This window comes from Anolis sagrei, chromosome Y, assembly GCF_037176765.1.
Source record: "Anolis sagrei isolate rAnoSag1 chromosome Y, rAnoSag1.mat, whole genome shotgun sequence".
Lineage (NCBI taxonomy): Eukaryota > Metazoa > Chordata > Lepidosauria > Squamata > Dactyloidae > Anolis > Anolis sagrei.
In genome coordinates, this window is record NC_090035.1 from 13,310,871 (window position 1) to 13,336,667 (window position 25,797).

A 25,797-nucleotide genomic window follows, 5' to 3' on the forward strand; every position below is an offset into this window, starting at 1 on the left:
AACCGACCGTTCCAAGGAAACTTTGGGAAACAAAGTCTTTGGATGATAAAACTGGCTGAAGATCTCCTATAGATCATTTCCTTCTTTTTTACTTCTGCTTTTCCAATGGTCAGCATCCAAGCTGTAAAGTACATCACACCGTTGGAACCACAAAGGAATCCATTTTGTCTCAATAGCAAATCGTATTTCCTAGCAAGACCTCCATCAATTCCAAGAAACAGATCAATGACTATGTGTTGGGTTTTTTTGCTCCCTTTCAAAATGATTGCTCATTTGACCCAAGTCAAAAAGTATTAATTCCTTTGCATTTGACAATATCCATTATTCCATAGATTTTCTGGAGGTTGGTTTGATGAGAGGCATCAAACCTATTTTCTCTTGCCAAAATTTCTTAGATTTGCTGACGTCTTTACACTTAGCCTTCAGTTTTGGGCCTTGATCAAGAGAGAAAAGTGGAAGACTGATAATAATATAGATGCAAGCGAAGACTTGGACTGTCATAATAATAATAATAATGTCGAATCCTAGAACTTGGAATAAAATAATGATGATGATGATGATGATGATTACTAGGATTTGGAATAATAGTAATCATATTAACAACTAGCTGTCCCCTGCCACGCATTGCTGTGGCCCAGTCTGTGTATATGTGTGTATATATATTTGTGTATATGTGTGTTTGTGTATATATGTATGTGGCTTTGCGCATTCATTGTAATGTATTTTTTGTTTTTTGGCTTTTTAAGTCTCTTTTGCTGTGTTTTTCAGTGTTTTTATGAGTGATGGTCACTCGTTGGGAAGTTTGCCCCAATTCTTTCGTTGGTGGGGTTCAAATGCTCTTTGATTGTAGTGAACTATAAATCCCAGTAACTACAACTCCCAAATGTCAAGGTCTATTTCCCTCAAACTCCATCTGTATTCATATTTGGGCATATGGAGTATTTGTGCCAAGTTTGGTCCAGAACCGTCATTGTTTGAGTCCACAGTGCTCTCTGGATGTGGGTGAACTACAACTCCCAAACTCAAGGTCAATGCCCACCAAACCCTTCTAGTGTTTTCTGCTGGTCATGAGGGTTATGTGTGGGAAGTCTTCCCCAATTCCGTCATTGGTGGGGTTCAAATGCTCTTTGATTGTAGGTGAACTATAAATTCCAGCAACTACAACTTCCAAATGACAAAATCAATTTTTTGGGGGGTTGTTAGGTGCATGCTGTCCAAATCTGGTGTCAATTTGTCCAGTGGTTTTTGAGTTCTGTTAATCCCACAAACTAACATTATATTTTTATTTATATAGATGATGATGCATGTAAGACTTGGAATAATAATAATGTCAACATATGCTAGACTTGGCATGATGATAACAACAACAACAACAACAACAACAACGATACATGGTACAATAATAAACATAATAATGTAGATATATGCTAGGATTAGGAATAAAATAATGATGATGATAATGATGGTGATGGATTTGGAATTTGGATTAGGAATAGTAATAGTGGTAGCTGTAATAATAATGTGTTGTCGAAGGCTTTCATGGCTGGAATCACTGGGTTGCTGTCAAGGTTTGCTATTTGAAATGACATCTATCTATCTATCTATCTATCTATCTATCTATCTATATCGATTGATAAATAGGCTGCTGTGAGTTTTCCAGGCTGTATGGCTATGTTCCAGTAGCATTCTCTCCTGACGTTTCACCCACACCTATGGCAGGCATCCTCAGAGGTTGTGAGATCTGTAGGAAACTAAGCAAGTGAGGTTTATATACCTGTGGAATAATGTCCAGGGTGGGAGAAAGAACTCTTGTTTGCATGAGGCAAGTGTGAATGTTGCAATTGGCCACACTGATCAACTGATCAATGGCCTTGCAGCTTCAATGCCTGGCTGGTTGCTGCCTGGGGGATCTTTTGTTGGGAGGTGTTATCTACTACCTACAAACTATCTACATACCCACTAAGAAAATCCAACAAATGCTACGTTCAGCAAAGGACAAGAGGGATCCTCTCACCTCTGCAAGAGTCTACCATATACCATGCAGCTGTGGACAAGTCTACAAAGGGACCACCAAACACAGCATTGCCCGAACACATATCAAGGAACCTGAAAGGCACTGCAGACTAACTCAACCTGAGAAGTCAGCCATAGCAGAGCACCTGATGAACCAACCTGGACACAGCATATTATTTGAGAACACAGAAATGCTGGACCACACCAACAACCACCATGTCAGACTACACAGAGAAGCCATTGAAATCCACAAGCATGTGGACAATTTCAACAAAAAGGAGGAAACCATGAAAATGAACAAACCTGAATAGCAGTATTAAAACATTCTAAAATCAGGACCATAAATAAAGAATCACACTTGTTCTGTCGCATGCTGGGCCTGTAAAGAATTTCCTTTAGAACAGGATGTGCAACCTTTGCCCAGCGGGAAGCCAGGGGGCCCAAAGAGAAGCTCTTAAGAATTTTCCACCACAAACAGTCTTTAAAGGGCTTGTGAAATATAACAAAGTATTTTATTGAGGAACAATCAAACAGAAACTTCTCTTGTCTTCAAAAGGTTAAACAAATGCTTCCAGGCTTTTGTGCAACTGGTTGCTACTAACTGTTACTTTACTTTAAAGGAAAATCCCTTTCTAACTTCTCCCAGGCTGACTGTGAACCTAAACCTAACTGATGTGGGCTCCACTACCGGGTTGAACTGCGTCTCAAAGCACCGAGTGGACCTACCAGCAAGGCCTGTAGTCTCTTCAGCTGGAGTTCTTTGATATTAAAAGCTGTTTTTCCCTCCGAAATTTCTCAGAGCCTTAGGGCTGTTTCCCTGGGAATCTTTGGGAATCTTTGGATGCTCTTAAGACTGTTTTCCCCCGGAAAGTCTTAAGGGTTGAAGCTTTTGTACAGGGGAAGCTTGCACATGTCCTGTACATTAGTTTTCCTTGCTGAGACTAACTAAAAAATGGCTCCCTTCCCTTCCCAACTGCCATGAGCAAGGGGCGGGACCAAAACTTAACGATGATGGACAGATGACTTGCCCTATGACTGCAACCAAAAGAAGCCACCTATCTGCAGAGTCCCTGAAACCCAAACATTTAATACAAAGCAAATAAAGTTGAAGCTCCTGGTACAGCTGTACCAGAACAACACTAAAAAAGAGGAATTCCAGACAAGAATCAATCTGAGCCAGCTAAAACCTCCCAACAAAATATTTCCACAGGCAGCAATCAGCCAGGATTTGAAGCTACAAGACCATTGAATGCTAATCAAGGCGGCCAGTTGCAACATTCACCCTTGCCTCAAGCAGACAAGAATTCTTTCTCCCACCCTGAACATTATTCCACAGATATATAAACCTCGCTTGCCTAGTTTCCAACAAGACTCACAACCTCGTCGGATGCCTGTATCAGGAGCGACTTGAAAAACTGCAAGTTGCTTCTGGTGTGAGAGAATTGGCCATCTGCAAAGGCATTGCCCAGGGAGTGCCTGGATGTTTGATGTTGTACCATCCTTGTGGGAGGCAGCTCCTTGGCAAGCTGGAGCTAACAGAGGGAGCTCAACCTGCTCTCCCCAGATTAGAACCGCTGACCTGTCATTCAGCAGTCTTGCTGACATAATTGTGCCACCGGCGGCAACTCATAATAATGATGCATGTAAGACCTGGAATAAGAATAATGCTAGACTTGGGATGATGATGATGATGATATTGATACATGCTAGATTTTGAACAATAATAAAAACCATAATGTAGATATATGCTTGGAATAATAGTATTCTTAATCCTAGCCTGCATCTACACTGCAGTTTGACACCACTAAGCCTGGGAGTTGTAGTTTGGCACCTGTACTCGGTCTTGTAAAACGACAACTCCCAGGACTCCATGGAAATCCAAGTGGTGCCAAACTGTATTCATTCTGCAGAGCAGAAACCAGTCAGAGAAGTCCAGGGACCTTGCAAAACTACAACTCCCAGGATTCCACAACCATAGAGAGGTGGCAATTAAAAGGGATGCCAAACTACACTAGGCTAACTGTGCAGATGCACTTTTGGAAATCCTCTAAGAATCGAACCAAAATACTAGAAATGTTGAATTCGGAAGGGAGAATAGGGATCTTCAAATAGGCTGAGCCTAAACTGAACCGATATCTGCAGCTCTTTTGCTGGAGATGAAATTGGGACAAATCCCAAGCTTGAAAGGCCGGAGATCTGGCAAATGAGCCCAAGATCATGCCAATTTCAGGCATCAAGCTGCCTCGCTCCTCCTTCATTTCCCTAAATACGAAGGCGCTCTTCTCCTTCATCTGCAGCTGGAGCAAATTCCCAGTGAAACACAGGAGTAATTGGCCATTACAAGGAATCCGATGATGTTTTGTAAATCTACGAGAGACGGGTTTGCAAAAGAGATGGCCGGAAGGGGAAAGGAGCCAGAGCCAGATCTGCGTCTCCAAAGATCGGAGCATTTGATGGCAGGACCTCAATAACCCCCCTGATCCTGGAAGCTAAGCAGGGTCAGCCCTGGTAAGGATTTGGATGGGAGGCTGCCAACGACTGCTGGAGGAAAGAAATGGCAAACCTCACCTCTGGGTCTTCCTTGCCTAAGAAAACCCTACAAATTCATACATTTTGCTTTATTATGGTTTGGGAATGAAACCAATTCAACCACGAATCTCCACATCTTGCAGCCAACATCCACAGTGGAGGATTCTGGGACTCACAGTCCAAACCATTACCATTTTCACCTCCCTTCCTCAATATATTGCATAGCAGGAATGGAAACGGTGTGATTCTCCAAGTATTGCAACTCCCAGCATTCCTCACCATTGCCTCTGCTGGCTAAGCATGCTAGGAGTTGTAGTCCAACCCTTTGTAATTCCCCCAAACTTAACAAAAGAAAGCTTGTCTGAATTGCTGAACAACAACTCCCAGCATCCCCCACCATTGCCTCTGTTGGCTAAGGATGCTGGGAGTTGTAGTCCAACCACTTGTAGAAGTTCTCCTAGCCTTGACAGAAGGAAAGCTTGCTGAACTGCAACTCTCAGCATCCCTCGCCATTGACTCTGCTAGCCAGCAACCTAAGAGTTGTAGTCCACCTGTTGTAGAAGTTCTCCTAACCTTGACAGAAGGAAAGCTAATCTGTACTGCTGAACTACAACTCCTGGCATTCCTTACCATTCCTGGATGGTGGGTTTTGTAGTCCAACCCCTTTTAGAAGTTGTCCTGGCCTTGACAGAAGGAAAGCTTATCTGTACTGCTGAACTACAACTCCTGGCATTCCTCACCATTCCTGGATGACGAGACTAGTAGTCCACCCCTCGTAGAAGCTGTCCTAGCCTTGACGGAAGGAAAGCTTATCTGTATTGCTAAAACGCAACTCCCAGCATTCCTCATCATTTGACTCTGCTGGCAAAGGATGCTGGGAGTTGTAGCGCACCTCCTTGTGGAGCTTCCCCCAGAGTTAGAAGAAAGGAGGCCTTACCTGTTGAGCGTCTGGGAAGGCCGGTCGCCACTCTCCAGCTGTCCGTAGCAGCTGGTCTTGGCTTCTGGGATGAAGGAGTACTTCTCCAACATGGCAGAGGCAGCCGTGCCAATAATTCCCAGCCCGTCCCGGACCCGGGCGTCCAAGCGGTAGTCCCACTCATCATAGGCCACTGAGATCAGCCCCGCAGGGAACTCCTTGGGGACCACCTCCACGTTCCCGCTCACCAAGCTGGGCACAATCCAGAAGAAATCATAGCCGGTCAGCCCCAAGGAGCGGGCCTCGGCCAGGATGAAGGCGGCCTCATCCTTGGAGCAGTAGAGAAGGATGACCGAGGAGTGGATCTTCTTCAGCTGGATGGTGGTCTTGGCGTCCCCAATGGCCGTGTCTAGTGTCACAATGGCCTGCATGTCCCAGCCCACAAAGCTGTTCTCCACAGTGTACTTGACAAAGGCAATGAAGTCCCGGTAGCCGGGGAAGGTGCTGGTCACCAGCGAGAAGACGTGCCAGTCGTAGTACTGCATGAACTTCAGCATGATGATGGCCTCCTGCTGGATGGAGGCCCCAAACTGGAAGAAGGTGGACATCTCATCCTGCAAGGAGCAAAGGAAAAGAGGGGTCAGCAGGGGCTCTTCTTTCTGCCTCTGTTTATTTATCTACTCATCTATCAATCCACCCACTCAGCTAATGAACTGGGAAAAGGTGGACGCCTCATCCTGCAAGGAGCAAAGGAGAACAGGAGGTGGCTCTATCTATGTATCTTTCTATCCATCCAATCAAACTGGGAAAAGATGGACAACTCATCCTGTAAGGAGCAAAAGAGAATGGGGGTAGGTGGACTTTTCTCTCTATCCATCTATTTCAGTGTGTCTCAAGTTGAGGTCCCCAGATGTTTTTGGCCTACAACTCCCAGAAATCCCAGCCAGTTTACCAGCTGTTGGGGTTTCTGGGAGTTGAAGGCCAAAAACATCTGGGGACCCCAGGTTGAGAACCACTGATCTATTTATTAATCTATCCATCCACCCACCCACCCATCCATCTAATCAAACTGGAAGAAGATGGACATCTCATCCTGCAAGGAGCAAAGGAGAATGAGGTCAGCAAGTCAACTTGTTTCTATTTATCCATCCATCCATCTATCCAATGAAACTAAGAAAAGATGGACACCTCATCATGCAAGAACCAAAAGAGAACTTTATTTTCTTATCTATCCATCTATCCAGCCATGTATCCATCTACTGCAACTGGAGATAGGATAACTCATCCTTCAAGGAGAACTTTACTCTCTGTCTATACAGCCATTTATCTATCTATCTATCTATCTATCTATCTATCTATCTATCTATGCATCCATACATTCATCTATTGAAACTGGAAGAAGGTGGATATTTCATTCTTCAAGAAGTAAAGGAGATCAGTGGATGGGTTTTGTTCTACATCTGTCCATCAATTGATCTATCCAGTCATTGATCTATTTATACATCCATACATCCATCTATTGAAACTGGAAAAAGATGGGCATCTGCAAGGAGCGAAGGAGGATGGAAGATCAGGTAAATTTTATTCCATCCAACTAACCATCCATATACTGAAACTAGGAAAGGATGGATGATTCACTCTGAAAAGGAGATCAGGAAGTGGAATTTATTCATACTCCGCCTAGCTATTCATTCATCTGCCCATCCATCCATCATCCACCTACCTATCATCCATTCATCCATCCATCCAGCTCTCTACTAAAACTGGAAATATGTAGACATCTCATCCTACATTGAAAGTGAAGGAGAAGGACAAAACAGGAGTTGGATTTTATTATTTTATTCATGCTCTATCTGGGTATCATCATCTGTGTATAAAACTAGGAGCAAAGGGACATCTTGTCCAACAAAAAACGAAGGAGAAGAAGGAGAAGGAGAAGGAGAGAGAGAGGGAGAAAGAGAAGGAGAAAATGGGTGGTGGATTTTATTGTCTATCTGTCCATCCATTCGTCCACTGATTGACTGAAACTGGAGAAAGGTGAGCATCTCATCCTGCACGGAGCAAAGGAAAACAGGAGATCAGCAGGTGGGCTTTATTCATCACCTATCCATCTATCTATCCATCCATCCAGCTATGAAACTAGAAAAATGGGCACACTTTATCCAACAGAATCCAAAGGAGATAAACAAATCAAAAGGGCTTTTTAAAAATTCTCTATCTAGGTTTACTTTCTCTCTCTATCTATTGGAATTGGGGAAAAGTGTACATCTCATCCAATAAAGGCCAAAGGAGGAGAACAAGATGGGTCCTAAACATTTTGGGTCAAGGAGACTTCAACCTCTCCCAGTATTGACACAGAAATACTTCCGACTACAGGGCTGGGGACAAAATGAGGGTCAACACCCCAGAAACATTCCCTTCAGCCACCACAGTGGAGAAAGAGGGACACCGAAAACCTCACTCTGGGAGAGATTCCTATTTGCTGCATTGGCTCTCCCTGGACCCCTTTCTTTTGGAAGCCTGAACTCCCTTTTGCAATGCTTGGCTGATGTTTTTGATTTGCGGCAACATGAGAAATGTGGGGGAATGTCACAGAGGGGTTGGGACTTGTGTTTGGGAAGGCCATGTGCCTCGTCCTGCTCTGCTACCTGCGGCACAGGGATGCCTTTGCTGCCGGGAGGCGCTGAGTCAGGAAGCAGCAGAGGCGGCCACTAATCCCCGCTCGCTTGCCAGGCACGCAAAGCCAGCCTTGGTCCCGCTTGTTTATAAAGCAAAGCTGCGGGATCACGGCAGGGAATGCCAGAGAATCCGCCTGCGTGGGCAAACGGCAGCGGCTCTGGCCTTGGTTCCTTGTCTCCAAAGGCTGAAGGTTGCAAGCCCCGGAGAAGAGAGAATTAGGGGACTTTCTTTTTTATATATAACTAGCTTGGGACCCCAGCATTGCCCGAGTTATTTAAAAAAGTCGATTTTTTAATGGTACAAAATATATAAGGTTGTGGGTGAACTGCAATTCACATCATGCCAGGTTAACCCCAAAAAACTCCATCAGTTCTTGACGTTTCTTATGTCGGGCAAGTTTGCTCCAGGGGTCCTCAAACTATGGCCTGGGGGTCGGATGCGGCCCTCCGAGGTCATAGAATCATAGAATCAAAGAGTTGGAAGAGACCTCATGGGCCATCCAGTCCAACCCCTTTCTGCCAAGAAGCAGGAATATTGCATTCAAATCACCCCCTGACAGATGGCCATCCAGCCTCTGTTTAAAAGCTTCCAAAGAAGGAGCCTCCACCGCACTCCGGGGCAGAGAGTTCCACTGCTGAACGGCTCTCACAGTCAGGAAGTTCTTCCTCATGTTCAGATGGAATCTCCTCTCTTGTAGTTTGAAGCTATTGTTCCATTGCGTCCTAGTCTCCAGGGAAGCAGAAAACAAGCTTGCTCCCTCCTCCCTGTGGCTTCCTCTCACATATTTATACATGGCTATCATATCCCCTCTCAGCCTTCTCTTCTTCAGGCTAAACATGCCCAGCTCCTTTAGCCGCTCCTCATAGGGCTTGTTCTCCAGACCTTTTATCGTTTTAGTCGCTCTCCTCTGGACATTTACCCGGCCCTCACTCAGGGTCAACCTAAGTCTAAAACGACTTGAAAGAACAACAACAATCCTATCTCATCAGCCAAAAGTAGGCCCACAATTCCCATTGAAATACTAATGATTTTATATTTGTTGAAATTGTTCTTCATTTTAATTATTGTATTGTTTTTAAGTGTATTTTGCACTACAAATAAGATATGTGCAGTGTGCATAGGAATTCATTCATTTTTTTTTTCAAATTATAATCTGGTCCTCCAAAAGTTTGAGGGACTGTGACCTGGCCCTCTGTTTAAAAGGTTTGAGGACCCCTGTGATGCATCATCGGTGGGGTTCAGTGTGCTCTCTGGCTGTAGGATAAACTACAACTCCCACTATGGCGATTCAGTCCCCTCAAACCACTCCAGTAGGATGAGTTAGTCATGGGGGTTCTGTGTGCCAAGTTTGGTCCAGGTCCATCATTAGTGGAAGTCACAGTTTCTCTGGTTGTGGGTGAACTACAACTCCCAGAAAGGAAGGTCAATTCCTCCTAAATCCCTCCAGCAATCAAATTTTGGCATATCAGATATATGGAACCCCCGGTGGAGCAGTGGGTTAAACCGCTGTGCCGGCAGGTCTGAAGACCGACAGGTAGCAGGTTCGAATCCGGGGAGAGGCGGATGAGCTCCCTCTATCAGCTCCAGCTCCTCATGCGGGGACATGAGAGAAGCCTCCCACAAGGATGATAAAAACATCAAAACATCTGGGCGTCCCCTGGGCAACGTCCTTGCAGACGGCCAATTCTCTCACACCAGAAACTACTTGCAGTCGCTTCTGACATGACCAAAAAAAAATCAGATATATGTGCCATGTTTGGTTCAGTTCCATCTGTGTTTGGGTTCACAGTGCTCTCTGGATGTGGGTGAACTACAAGAACTCCCAGAAAGGAAGGTCAGTTCCTCCCAAACCCCTCAAATTTCGGCGTATCAGGTATGTGTGCCACGTTTGGTCCAGATCCATCTGTGTTTGTGTTCAGAGTATTCTCTGGGTGTAGGGGAACTACAGCTCCCCAAAAACAAGGTGAATTTTCCCCAAAGACCTGAAGTATGTTTTGTTGGTCATAGGAGTTCTGTGTGCCAAGTTAGTTCCAGGTCCATCATTGGTGGAGTTCAGAGTGCTCTTAGATTGCAGGTGAACTATACATCCCAGCACCTACAACTCCTATAAATCATGGTGAATTCTCCCCAAATCTCTCTAGTAGGTTCAGTTGCTGATCAATGCTGCTCTGTTTGCTGTGAAAAGAATAGGGTTAAGGGGGAGGAAGTAGGCAGAGTCATGCAAATTCTACACCAATTGAGAGAGTAAGGAACACTGGGATGTCTGTGGTGGAGGAAAAACATCAAATCTAGGATGAAATTGTCCCCATATGAAAGCCTTCACTTGGGTGGTGGGCAATCTTATGTTGGTGGAGAACATTGGCAGGGCTCTTGGACATGTTCATGGTGCTCACTATAACCTGCAATGTCATTGGAGGGAGGGCCTTTGGTGTCGACTGAGTAGTGAGAACTATAGCTGTTTGTGGAGGCATGTAAGTGGACACCCCAGCCACATTCACACATACATATTTTCACTTTTATTATGTGTATAGAAGATTTATTAATTTCTTAATAATTAAAATCTTTCAATTCCCTCCACCCGTCACCCAGACCACATACTTCTCCTATATCTTTATCCGCGAGCACAATTTTCTTAATTTCTGTACAATATTCAAAGTAAAATATCAAGAATTATTTAGCAGGGCAGGCAGTGCTAGAAAGGATTGGAAAGATGAAAAAATGGACTACGGGAAGCTGGATCAAGTACAACCTGATATTAGAGCATGTCTAACTCAGGATGCTACTCGCAAGTGTAAAACAAGAAAAATCAAAGCTATATGGAATGAGTAAAAAGCGGCAAAGCCAATTTGAACAATTAGGGGCCTTTCTGGACTCTCGCTCCCAGTATCTCCCAGACAGCTATGCACCTTTGAATACTGGTGGGGTTGTGGGGTGGGTGAATGGGATTGATTTTGTCATTTGGGAGTTGTTGCTGGGATTTATAGTTCACCTACAATCAAAGAGCATTCTGAAATACTCCAAAAATGGAATTGGGCCAAACTTCCCACACAGAACTCCCATGACCAACAGAAAATACTGGAAGGGTTTGGTGGACATTGACCTTGAGTTTTGGAGTTGTAGTTCACCTACATCCAGAGAGCACTGTGGACTCAAACAATGATGGATCTGGACCAAACTTGGCACAAATACTCCAACAATGGAATTGGGCCAAACTTCCCACACAGAACTCCCATGACCAACAGAAAATACTGGAAGGGTTTGGTGGACATTGACCTTGAGTTCTGGAGTTGTAGTTCACCTACATCCAGAGAGCACTGTGGACTCAAACAATGTTGGATCTGGACCAAACTTGGCACAAATACTCAATATGCCCAAATGTGAACAATGATGGGTTTTGGGGAAAAACAGACCTTGACATTTGGCAGGTGTAGTTGCTGGGATTTATAGTTCACCTACAATCAAAGTGCATTCTGAACCCCACTAACCATAGAATTGGGCCAAAGTTCCCACACAGAAGCCCCATGACCAACAGAAAACACTGCGTTTTCTGATGGTCTTTGGCAACCCCTCTGACACCCCCTTGCAACCTCTCCAGAGGTCCCAACCCCCAGGCTGAGAAACACTGATCTAGGAATTTTCTAGATCCTCCAGACAATTCTATGCCATGTGTCCCCTAGATGTTATCCTAGAGAGGATATCTCCCTGTTTGCTAGGACCTCCAGGTCATTCCATAGTCAGCTTCTCTCAGATGTGACCATACAGTCACCCTGGAGGACCTAGAAAATTGCTAGAAATTTCCTGCCCTAGTAATTTTCTAGGTCCTCCAGCCAATTCTGTTCGGCTGAACCGCATTGTGACAGCTTCCCAGTCCCTGATTGCACAGCCTCTCCCCACGTGACCGAACCAGAGAGGAAGAAGCGGAAGCCAAATGCAGGGAGAGAAGTTGCACAAGATTGGAGCACTGAAGAGGAGAGAGTTGGATCTGGGGATGCTCCGCTGGGAGAGGAGAGTGTTATTCCGACAAGAGCAGCTACACTGGTTCTCCATTAGTTACAGGATGTTCTGCCTCCCCTTCACAAGGATGAGTCCGCCATCGATTGATTCAGAGCAAGTCTCCCATGGATTGCTTCCCATTATCTGAATTCCTGAGAAGCCCTGATTGATTTTCTGGGCAGGTCAGACTCATGCAATTACCCTTCTCCGGCTTCCCTTCCATCTTTGTGAGTTCATGAAAAATACATCTGTTCTCTTCCCAAAGAACCAGGGCAGCTTTTCTGTCTCTCAGCAACAAAGAATATGGAGGAGAGTGGTTATTTGGGAAATAAATGGAATATTTTCCTTATGTAAGCCTTCCTGAAAGCATTTGTGACACTGCGCTCTAGCGGCACCTAGTGACAGACGTCAGGTATTACAGCATGTGGGGAAGTTGCCGAAATGGAGGAGAAGAATTCTAGACCAAGAATTCAAATATGTTCAAAAATATAACCAAGTTGAGTCTCACTTATCAAAAATGCTTGGGACCAGAAGCTTTTTGGACTGTGGAGTATAATCTTTGTTGTTGTTATTGTTAGATTATCATTAGATTTTGATAGACCTGTATTTACACATTTGGATATAATTATCTATCTTGGAGACAAAAACACAGATCTAATTATAAAATTTGCTTATGTTTGACGTATACCTTCTATACATAGTTTGAAAGTCATTTCATTCACAATATTTTTAATTTTTTTCATGAAATAAAATTTGATATATCAAGCCATCAGAAAGTAAAGATGTCACTGCCCTAGTCCCTATAAAGGACAATTTTATGAGTATTTTAAAATTCTGGATAATGGATGCGGAAACTTTAAATCCATTGACTGAATATATAAAAGTACTATGCTATAGTGACACCTACAGGCAGAGGACAAGAATTACAACATATGGAAAAAGGACCAAATCGGAAAAAGAACCCAAAGCCTATACCAAAAGGAAGAACATTTCCAAACTAGTATCTGTTCAAAAATATATAATTTCATAAGTATATGATGTGCTGCACTATAGCGGCACCTAGTAAAAGAACATACCATTGCAACATACAAAAAATAAATGAACCAAAAGTGCAGAAGGAAACAGAATGCTAGACCTGGAAGACAGACATTTCCAAATAGGACCAAATAAAACCTATCTGTTCTATAAAATATAGAATTCAACTAAGTGTATAAATCTCCGATGCTATAGCGACAGATAGAGACAGTAGACAAACATTGCAATATACCAAAAAAAGAACCAAATCAGTAAAAAGATATGGAATTCTAGAACTAAGAGGAGGGATATTTCCAAACAGAACTCATCGCCAAATATAATAATTATATAATTCCATTTATGAAATATATAAATGCACTATGCTATAGCGGCAACTAGTGACAGAGGGCAAGCATTAAAATATACAGAAAAATGAATCAATGGGGAGAAAGAACCTGAATTCTAGGCCAAGAAGAAGGGCATTTCCAAACAGAATGCACTGACATCCAAAAATATATCAATCCTTTGACTGAGTGCATTATAGTGACACCTACTGACAGAAAATAAGCATTGCAACACACAAAAGTCTAAATCAAATGGGAAGAAATTGAATTCTAGACATTGCCAAACAGAATCAATTGGCATCCAAAAATATATAATTCCATTGACTGATCGTAAATGTCCAAATAATTCCACTGATTGGTGTGTAAATTTCTAAATAGAATCCACTTATATCAAACTCTATCTAACTATCATTCCAGTGGTTGGGGGTATAACTCGCCACTGCTATAGTGACACCTAATGATTGCAAATAAACATTACAACATACAAAAAAAAATGAACCAAACCGGAAGAAAGAAATTGAATTCTAGACCAAAAGAAAGAGAATTTCTAAACAGAACTCCTCTTGTATTCAAAAATATATAATTCCATAAATGGTGTTGTGCTATAGCAACACCTACAGACAGAAGGTAAGCAGTAAAACACACCAAAACATGAACCAAATAGGAAGAAAGAAAATGAATTTTAGTCCAAGACGAAGGACATTTCTAAACAGAATCCATTGATATCCAAAAATATATAATTCAATTGATTGATTGTATAAATATCAGAATAATTCCACTGATTTGAGTGTATAAATTACTAAATAGAATCCACTTCTCTCTCTCTCTCTCTCTCTCTCTGACTCTCTATCTATTTATCTATGTATTGTTGAAGGCTTTCATGGTCGGAATCACTGGGTTGTTGTAAGTTTTTCGGGCTGTATGATCATGTTCCAGAATCTATTTATCTATTAATGATTCCTTTGATTGGGTGTATAAATCTCCACTGCTATAGTGACACCTACAGGCAGAAGACAAGCATTACTACATACCAAAACAAATTGAACCAAATATGTCAAAATAAATAAAAAGAAGGATCATCTAAAGATGCCAGCCACAGATGCAGGTGAAACATCAGGAGAAAATGTATTGTCGGAGGCTTTCATGGCAGGAATCACTGGGTTGTTGTAGGTTTTTTCGGGCTATATGGCCATGGACCAATGGCTCTGGACCATGGCCATATAGCCTGAAAAAACCTACAACAACCCATCAGGAGAAAATGCTGCTAGATCACGGCCATACACTCCAGAAACTACACAACACTCCGAAAAGAAGGATACTTCCAAATGGAAAGCAATATATGTTCAAAATGCATCATCCCATTGACTTGATGTATAAATGCTCCCCAGTTTTCACCATCTCTTCCAATTGCAAAGAGACACTGCTTTTCCTCCGGATCTATCTCTCAAAATCAAATTATTCTGTCCGTCGCTTGTGAACTCCACGAAAGGAATGGAACAGAATGTGAGAGCTGCTCCCCCCAAAATTGAGTGAAAGGTTTTCCTTTTTCTCTCTCCCTCTCTTCATTAAGCAAGCGGGCATTAAGTTTAATTAGCATACACCTTCAGGGTTTTCTGCTCTGGAAAATGTTCTGGTTGTTCGCAGGATTCAAACTGCAACATTTCATATTTCACGCTCAAGCCAAAAAGAGCAAGGGGAGGGGGAGCATTTTTATTTTTGAAAACCAAGGGGTTTAGTCACCTGCAAATCCAAAAAAAGGGGGAATATTTAAGAGATTTGTGGCGGCGGCAATGCCTGCAAAGTGAGAGAGAGCAGAAGGGGAGAAATACCCGTAAACAGGAGTGCTCAAGGAGCATGAAATGCAAGATGTAAAAGCATGGGCATTTGCATGCAAAGCTGAAAAGCGTACAAGAGGAACACCGCAATCGTCCGCAGCGGTAATAATCGGCAATGAGACGCTCTGCTTCGAAACATCGCTGCCTGAAGCTCCTGGGTTGACCGTTCTCTGGCATCCATCAGGACAGCCTACCTTGCAGGGCTGTTGTCAGGATAACATGGACAAAACAGCTCTCTAGAGCAGTGGTTCTCAACCTTCCTAATGCTGTGACCCCTTAATACAGTTCCTTGTGTTGTGGTGACCCACAACCATAAAATTATTTTCGTTGCTACTTCATAACTGTAGTGTTGCTCCTGTTATGAATCGTAACGTAAATATCCAGTATTTTCATTCAATGGACCAAATTTAGCACAAATTCCCGATACGCCCAAATTTGCATACGAATGGGATTGGGAGGGGATTGATTTTGTCATTTGGGAGTTGTAGTTGCTGGGATTTATAGTTCACCTACAATCAAAGAGCATTCTGAATTCCACCAATGAAAGAATTGAATCAAATTTGGGACACAGAACTCCTATGACCAACAGAAAATACTGGAAGGTTTTGGTGGGAACTGACCTTGAGTTTTGGAAGGTGTAGTTCACCTACATCCAGAGAGCACTGTGGATTCAAACAATGATAGATCTAGACCAAACTTGGCACAAACTTGGGGACGAGGGAGAGGGCCTTCTCGATGGTGGCCCCTCAACTCTGGAACTCGCTTCCCAAAGACATCCGGGATGCTCCAACTTTAGTAGGAGCCTGAAAACGTGGTTGTTCCAGTGTGCCTTTCCAGAATAATTGAAACTCTCAGCAATGTGTCCTCAAAATGCACTTTATTATTGATTTAGGATTGATTTGCATGCTCTATCCCCTCCGAAATTTCTATCCCGGTGATATTCTACCTTGCCCATGCCCAGCATTATTTTTTTTAATTTAATTTTACATTTGGCCCAGCCATAGGTTTTTAATTGCTTGTTGTGTTACTGTATTGCTTATTTTATTTCTGTTTATGAGATATATTTTAACTGTTTTGTAGTGTTTGTTTGCTATTTCTTTATTATTGATGTATTGTGGGCTCGGCCTCATGTAAGCCGCACCAAGTCCCTTGGGGAGATGGTAGCGGTGTATAAATAAAGTTGTATTATTATTATTATTATTATTATTATTATTATTATTATTAATACTCAATATGCCCAAATGTAACACTGGTGGAGTTTGGGGAAAATAGACTTTGACATTTAGGGATTGTAGTGGCTGGGGTTTATAGGTCACCTACAATCAAAGAGCATTGTGAACCCCACCAACAATGGAATTGGGACAAACTTCCCACATAGAACCCCCATGACCAAGAGAAAATACTGTGTTTTCTGATGGTCTTTGACGATCCTTCTGACACCCCCTTGCACCCCCCCCCCCCCCAAGGTTGAGAAACGCCGCTCTAGAGCCTGCCTTCGAGGCCAGGGAAGCCCAATGCATAACCTGGGGCAAATCAGGAAAGGCTATGGCAAACCCTGGCTCCATGCTATGGAATCGTGGGACTTGTACTTTTGCAAAGCTTCCTCACTATACGGTCGATGTAGTCTGGTGCCACTTGAAATACTATGTTTCAATGTGATGGAATCCTGGGAGTTGTAGTTTGGTGAGACACCTGAAGCCTTGGACAGAGAAGGGACAAAACCTTGCAGAACTACAACTCCCAGCATTCCATTGGGGAGATAAAGCGGAATATGAATAAAGCCTTATTTTTATTAATTCTACAGTCTCAATACACCCATAATCCAGGTAAAATGAATGCAGTTTGGCATCACTTGACCTGTCATAGTTCAATGCGATGGAATCTGGGAGCTGTAGTTTGGTACTATTTGGCCGAGGCAACTAAAGGTGCTGCAAAATGAAAACTTCCATAGCACTAAGCCACAGCAGTTAAAGTGGAGCCAAAGGGCATTAATTCAACGGTAGGTCCCCATAAGTCAGAAACGATTTGAAAGCACACAACAAAAGGAAATTTGGGGGTGGAGGTTGAAACTGCATCGAAAGATGTACAGAAAAAGCCCGCTTGTTAAATGCAAAGAGAAAGGCCATGCGAGTGAACCAAATTAGACGGAGGGAGATTTGTTCTGCTCTCTTTCCTTCCATCTCTGCAAAAATATATAATTACCTGGACATCTGCATATCTGCTCCATTTGCCATCTCTGGTTGCATCTACACTAAGGAATGGGTGCAGTTTGGCCCCACTTTATCTTCTATGGAACCTATTAAGATGTTGTTTAGCAAGTTCTTGAGCCTTCTGGTCCAAAGAGGGCCAAACTACAACTCCCAGGATTGCACAGCATAGGACAACGGTGGTGAAATTGGGGCCAAGCTGCATTCATTCTATTGTGAAGATGCACCTTATGTGAAATGGGCTTCACGGTTGTCTATTTTCCCCGTCAAAAATAAGCCGAGCAAGACTCTTGATGAGCCAAAGCTGGAAGAAGGGAAATCATTCTGCTTTCAGCAGATGGAGCAAAATGGGCATCATTTGTGTGAATTGCTATTCAAGACCCGAAGCGCAGAGTCAGCAAACACCATGGGGCGCCTTCCAAACCTGTGTACACAATGAGCATTTTAATCACTTCCATCGCTCCCTAATAATGAGCCATCAATCCGATGGAGTCAGCATTCGGCAATGGGAATGGTGCGGTTCCTCGTCCGAACGCAAGCCCCAGCAGCCTTAGACAGCAAGGGCCGGGGATAATGGGAAGTCCAACCTGGAGAACACCAGATGGGTCTGTTCTGCCGTCAAAACCTCTCTGCTTTGGAGTGAGAACTGGCAACTCGCAGCCAAACCCTCCGAGGATTCCTTCTGCGCCGGTGACTCTTTCCCCGCATTCGCTGGGACTTGCAGTGACAGCCGGCCAGGCAGCCCATGGCGCAGCCGAAGGGGGACTTCACCTCTTTAAGAAAAGCCGATGCCAAAATCCCAGGATGTCGGAGGCAATCGGCGTCACCGCAGTCCCCCGCGATTAAATCCCTTTACGGCGAAACCCAATTAAAAAGGCCGGACTCGGAGGGAAGCCGGAGATTTTTAATGAAGGCAGCAATTAACAGTGAAACGTTTCTGACTCTTCACTGGGAAGAATACACTTTTTGGATGGAAAGAGGAAGAAAGATCCCAAATGCTCATATTGGTTCCTTATGTAGTAAAGGTAAAGGTTTTCCTCTGACATTAAGTCTAGTCGTGTCCCACTCTGGGGGTTGGTGCTCATCTCCATTTCTAAGCTGAAAAGTCAGCGTTGTCCATAGACACCTCCAAGGTCATGAGGCTGGCATGACTGCATGGAGTGCCATTACCTTCCCTCAGAAGCAGTACCTATTGATCTACTCACATTGGCATGTTTTTGAACTGCTAGGTTAGCAGAAGCTGGGGCTAACAGCAGGAGCTCACCCTGCTTCCCAGATTCAAACCTGTGACCTTTCAGTCATCAAATTCAGCAGCTCAGTGCTTTAACCCACTGTGCCACCTTGGTTTCTCATGTCTATCTATCTACATCTAAGTGAAAATGTGCATATGTGTGTATGTGGTGGAAGTGTCCACTTACACAGATAGCCTCCCATCTCTGCAAACAGGCTATAGTCCCAAGTACTGAGAAGTACCTCCAAAGTACCTCCAAGTACTATAGTCCCAAGTACCTCCAAAGGCACTCCCTCCACTGACACTGTAGGTTATAGTGAATCCCCGTCAATGTCCTCCCCAAACGCCAACCACCCAAGGAATGCTTTCATTCGGGGACCATTTCATCCTAGTAGTTCTGTTTTTTCTCCAGAATGGACATCCCAGGGTTCCTTACTCTCTCCAAATTTGCATGACCCTGCCCTCTGCCACTCACTTAACCCTTTCCTACCCGTTCCAATGGCACACAGCAAACAGGAATTGATCAGCAACTGAACAAGAGGTTTGGGAAGAAGTTGTAGGTTTAGAGAAGTTGTAGTTCACCTACATCCAGAGAGCACTGTGAACCCAACCAACGATGGAGCTGGACCACACCTGCCATAGAATGACCCGCCTACATGGGAGTTGTAGTTCACCCTGCATCCAGAGATATTACTAAACTTCCCAAAACGAATAATGCCTTTGTCAAATAACCTTGGTATTGTCAGCTCCCCGAGCTTGTGTGTGTGTGTGTGTGTGTGTGTGTGTGTGTATCTTAAAGTGTGTATGTTTCTTATGCCTTGGTGGAACTGGTCCAAACATGGCACACAGACCCTTCATAACTCTAAATAATTGTAGAGTTTCTGCTACAAAATCTACCTCATTTGGCAACGAGGGTCCCAAAAGATAAAAATAGAAAGGATTAGGTACTGGCTAACAGGTATGCTTGTGTGCAGGTCTCAAATGCAACCACATGAAAGCAGTATAGAGCTAGAAAGGATCAGCTATTAAAAATACTCCTTACACAACCTCTTTGACACCTGCTATACAATACTTGCTATACTTTACGCAACATCTTGATACCTGCTAATGCAATGTCTTGGTAGCTGATATTTGATATATTTTGGCACAACATCTTGATCCTTGTCATTGGTATTGCTGTATGCAACCTCTCTGAACACAATATCTAATACTTTATATTCTTTAAACACCTTCTGGATACTTGATACCTCCTTACGCAATATCTTGATAATTGTGCTTCATACCTCCTTATACAATTCTTGATATCTACTATTCAACGCTTGCTATACTTTACGCAACATCTTGATACCTGCTAATGCAATGCCTTGGTAGCTGATATTCGATACCTTTTTGCACAGCATCTTGATCCTTGTCATTGATATTGCCTTATACGACCTCTCAGTATACAATACCTAATACTTTATATTTTTTATGCACCTTCTTGATACTTGATACCTCCTTATGCAGTATCTTGATACTTATGCTTCATACCTCCTTATACAACTCTTGATACTTGCTACCCAATACTTGCTATTCTTTATGCAGTACCTTGATATCTTCTAATGTAATGTCTTGGTAGCTGACACTTGATACCTCCTTATGAAATATCTTGATACTTGTGCTTCATACCTCCTTATACAACTCTTGATACTTGCTACCCAATACTTGCTATTCTTTATGCAACACCTTGATACCTTCTAATGTAATGTCTTGGCAGCTGACACCTGATACCTCCTTACGCAATATCTTGATACTTGTGCTTCATACCTCCTTATACAACTCTTGATACTTGCTACCCAGTACTTGCTATTCTTTATGCAACACCTTGATGCCTCCTAACGCAATGTCTTGGTAGCTGATACTTGATACCTCCTTGCACAACATCTTTATCCTTGTCCTTGATATTGGCTTATACAATTTCCCAATACATAATTCCTAATACTTTATATTCTTCATAAGTCTTCTTGATACTTGATATCTCCTAATGCAATATCTTAATATTTTTACTTGATACCTCCTTATGCAACCTTTCAATGCATGGCACCTGATAATTTATATCCTATATACATCTTCTTAATACCTCCTTATGCAATGCATTTATACTTCTACTTGATGCCTCCTTGTACAACCTTTCAATACATGATACCTAATACTTTATTTCCTCTATTCAACATCTTGACATTTGTACTTGATATTTCCTTACACAACTTCTTGATACACTATACCGCCTTATGCAATGTCTTGACACTCGTCCTTACACAACCTTTTCATACTTGGTTCCTGATACTCACTGTTACACAACCTCTTGAGACATGATCTCTGACCATGGAATTTGATACCTCCTTACGCAACCTCTCAATCCCCGATACCTCTTTGCTGTCAATACATTCTTCCTAATGATAGCATCCTAGAGTTGCAAGTTATACCCGGGGCCATCTAGTCCAACGCTACTTCATTACAGGAATCCACCACTAAAGAGCTCTGGAAGGAGGCCCACCCAACCTCCAATGATGGAGATTCCACCACACTTCAAGGCAGATCCCATTTCATTCTTGAACAGCTCTTACAATCAAGACGTTCTTCCTAATGTTTAGGTGGAATTGCTTTTCTGGTCCAATTTTATGCGCTCATTTAGCCACCCACAAGAAATGGCTTTTTAGAAGAATGCTCCACCCATCGGCCAAGATCGCGCTCTATTTATTTATTTATTTATTTACATCACTTATATCCCGCCCATATCAGCCCGCAGGCGACTCAGGGCTCTAATTATTTTTCTGACCATTTTGCAACCAGGTAACTCCTCCCCTGGAAGATGGCTCTGGCCAAGAGAGAGGAGGGATCTTGGCAGCTTTCGAACTCGTCTTGTCAGAGTGTTTGTCGTACAAAAACCTTACAAGGTGCTCCTCCGTCGCAGCTGCCAACTCCATTCTGTCACGTCCCTCAAGAAAGGAGCCGCTCCGAAAAGGCCGGAGCCATGAAATTGAGGGGAACTCATTCAAAATTAATAGCACTGGATATCATTTTGCAAGGGCGAGATTGGAAAATGCGGCCGCCCAGATCAGGAAGGATAACTCATTTAATGTTTGCTGGATAATTGTTGGAACACAGGGCTGGACTACATGTTCCGCTTCCATCCAGCTCCATGATCACGGCCCCAAAAGAACAAAGAATATTTGCTTAAGACAAGAAATGGAAGTCCCAACACAATCCATCCAAAGGAGCATCTACATTGCAGCATCCATGCAGTGTGACAGCCATGGCTCCATGCTATGGCATCATGGGAGTTGTTGTTATGCAAGGTCTTCCCTGCCAAAGAGTGCTACAACTTCCAGGATCCCTTAGCCTTGAGCCATGGCAGTCAAAGTGGTGTCAAACTGTATCTGTGCCACAGTGTAGATGCACCTAGGTCTTCTTGATCCAGATATGTTGCAGCTCCCTGCTTGAGGGGATGATGGGAGCTACAATCTGGCAACTTCAGAAGGCACTGAGTTGAGAAAGACAGTTTTATTTTTATGACCCTTATCTTATTGATATGTAGTTTTTGCAGCTTGGGGAAGGTTTCTCCTACGTTCCTCTGATAAAAGCAGCTTTTGGGCCCAGAGATATTCCAGAGAGAGAGGAAGTGGTGGGCACAAGGATGAGCAGCAAATAGCATTATGTGCATTCATGATCTCAACCGCCCCCAACTCAATTATGCTAAATGAACGGTTTAGAAGACGCAAGTCCACGGAGTCTCCCTTCCAAACCTTTGGGGGATTTGGGAGAGAAAGCACCAGGGATTCAGAGGCGGCCCACTCCTTCCCCATCACCTCCAGTGCCTTCCGATGCCAGCGTTTGCTTCCAAAGAGCCATTTCTTACTCCCAATCCTGCATCTGGTACAGAGAGCAGCTCCGTTGCGAATGCCAACGAGGCAAAATGGAAATACTCTGAGACTCAAAACCCCAGAGAACAGGACCAAATGGCCTGATCAGTTTAGAGACCTGGGCACAAACTAACAAAATGAGAAATGAAGGACCACAATTTGTCAATACAAAAATGAAATACACGGATATAGGATGGGAAGCACCTGGCTGAAAACAGTCCTAGCAAAAGAGATGTAGAGATCTTGGAGACGACAACCTGAACAGGAGTCCTGAGATTGATGTGACAGCTAAAAAGGCCAATCCCATTCTAGGCTGCATCAATAAGAGAATAATGTCTAGACTGAAGGCAGTAATGCAGGATATGACTTTGACAATACTATATGCTAAAGAGATTTAGGGGACCACAATCTACATCCGGTTCTTGGCAAAGCCATTCAAGAAGGAGATGGACAAGATGGAAGGGGTCCAGAGCAAAAACTACCAAGGTCTGCAAGCTATAAATCCCTCTGAGGAGCCATTGATGGAGCTGGATACATTTGCCTTGAAATAGAGAAGGTGTAGAGAAACCATGTTTAAATATTTATCTGGATGTCCCATTGAGGAGGACAATGAAGTCATAGATTCAAATTGGAGGCAAAGAGATTCCACCTTGACATTAAAAACATCCTAAGAGCTGTTCACAGTGGATTATATTTGCAATATAAGCAGGTGTGCCTGTAACTTGGTAGGCTTTAGTGTGAGGTAGGCCTCAGTGTGAAGTAGTCCTCAGAGTGAGAAGGCCTCAGTGTGAGAAAAGCTCCAGGTTGAAGACCTCGTGTGTAAAGGGTGCTGTGTGTAAAAAGCTACTGTGTGAAGCTCCTGTATAAGTTCGGTGTTAGAGGAGGCTCTGTGAGAGAAACTATGTTTAAATATTTGTCTGGATGTCCCACTGAGGAGGGAATAAGCTTGTTTTCTGCTCTGGAGACTAGGAAACAATGAAGTCATAGATTCAAATTGGAGGCAAAGAGATTCCACCTTGACATTAAAAACATCCTAAGAGCTGTTCAACAGTGGATTGTATTTCCAATATAAGCAGGTGTGGCCTTAGTGTGAGGTAGGCCTCAGTGTGAAGTAGCCCTCAGAGTGAGAAGGCCTGGTGTGAGAAGCCTCAGTGAGAAAAGCTCCAGGTTGAAGACCTCGTGTGTGAAGGCTGCTGTGTGTAAAAAGCTATTGTGTGAAGCTCCTGTGTAAGTTCGGTGTTAGAGGAGGCTCTGTGAGAAAAACCATGTTTAAATATTTGTCTGGATGTCCCACTGAGGAGAGAGTAAGCTTGTTTTCTGCTCTGGAGACTAGGAAACAATGAAGTCATAGATTCAAATTGGAGGCAAAGAGATTCCACCTTGACATTAAAAATGTCCTAAGAGCTGTTCTACAGTGGATTATATTTCCAATATAAGCAGGTGTGCCTGTAGCTTGGTAGGCCTTACTGTGAGGTAGGCCTCAGTGTGAGAAGGCCTCAGTGTGAGAAGGCCTGGGGTGAGAGGCCTCAGTGAGAAAAGCTCCAGGTTGAAGACCTCGTGTGTGAAGACTGCTGTGTGTAAAAAGCTAAGCAGGTGTGCCTGTAGCTTGGTAGGCCTTACTGTGAGGTAGGCCTCAGTGTGAAGTAGCCTTCAGAGTGAGGAGGCCTCGGTGTGAGAAGGCCTTGCGTGAGAGGTCTCAGTGAGAGAAGCTCTAGGTTGAAGGCCTCGTGTGTGAAGGCTGCTGTGTGTAAAAAGCTACTGTGTGAAGCTCCTGTGTTAAGTTCGGTGTGAGATGAAGCTCTGTGAGAGCGAAGCTAGAAGCTGTTTATCTGCATGAGAAAGAAGCCCAGCATGGAAGCAAAGAAAGAAGTATAAAGAACTTTATTTGTGTTATGGAAACATTGTTTCTGTAAATGTTGTTGTTCATTCGTTCAGTCGTCTCCGACTCTTCGTGACCTCGTGGACCAGCCCACGCCAAAGCTCCCTGTCGGCCGTCACCACCCCCAGCTCCTTCAAGGTCAGTCCAGTCACTTCAAGGATGCCATCCATCCATCTTGCCCTAGGTCGGCCCCTCTTCCTTTTGCCTTCCACTTTCCCCAGCATAATTGTCTTCTCTAGGCTTTGCTGTCTCCTCATGATGTGGCCAAAGTACTTCAACTTTGTCTCTAGCATCCTTCCTTCCAGTGAGCAGCCAGGCTTTATTTCCTGGAGGATGGACTGGTTGGATCTTCTTGCAGTCCAAGGCACTCTCAGCACTTTCCTCCAGCACCACAGCTCAAAAGCATCGACCTTCCTTCGCTCAGCCTTCCCTATGGTCCAGCTCTCACATCCGTAGGTTACTACAGGGAATACCATGGCTTGGACTAGGCGGATCTTTGTTGCCAGTCTGATGTCTCTACTCTTTACTATTTTATCGAGACTGGACATTGCTCTCCTCCCAAGAAGTAAGCGTCTTCTGATTTCCTGGCCACAGTCTGCATCTGCAGTAATCTTTGCGCCTAGAAATACAAAGTCTGTCACGGCCTCCACATTTTCTCCCTCTATTTTCCAGTTGTCAGTCATTCTTGTTGCCATAATCTTGGTTTTTTTGACGTTCAGCTGCAACCCGGCTTTTGCGCTTTCTTCTTTCACCTTGATTAGAAGGTTCCTCAGCTCCTCCTCGCTTTCGGCCATCAGAGTGGTGTCATCTGCATATCTGAGGTTGTTAATGTTTCTTCCAGCAATTTTCACCCCAGCTTTGCATTCATCAAGCCCCGCACATCGCATGATGTGTTCTGCATACAAGTTAAAAAGGTTGGGTGAGAGGATGCAGCCTTGCCGTACGCCTTTCCCAATCTGGAACCAGTCTGTTGTTCCGTGGTCAGTTCTGACTGTTGCTACTTGGTCCTTATACAGATTCCTCAGGAGAGAGACAAGGTGGCTTGGGATGCCCATCCCACCAAGAACTTGCCACAATTTATTATGATCCACACAGTCAAAGGCTTTAGAATAGTCAATGAAGCAGAAGTAGATGTTTTTCTGAAACTCCCTGCCTTTCTCCATTATCCAGCGGATATTGGCAATCTGGTCTCTCGTTCCTCTGCCTTTTCTAAACCCAGCTTGAACATCTGGCAACTCTCGCTCCATGTATTGCT

At 43.6% G+C, this 25,797-nt stretch overlaps 1 protein-coding gene across 1 annotated transcript in view; it reads right to left on the reverse strand.

Moving 5' to 3' along the window:
• LOC132782098 (glutamate receptor ionotropic, NMDA 2A) overlaps nt 1-25,797 on the reverse strand; it is a 180,046-nt gene that overhangs the window by 64,206 nt on the left and 90,043 nt on the right. The window contains exon 4 of the mRNA XM_060786773.2: nt 5,480-6,072. Within this exon, the coding sequence (XP_060642756.2) occupies nt 5,480-6,072 (593 nt within the window). The remainder of the gene's footprint in view (nt 1-5,479; nt 6,073-25,797) is intronic.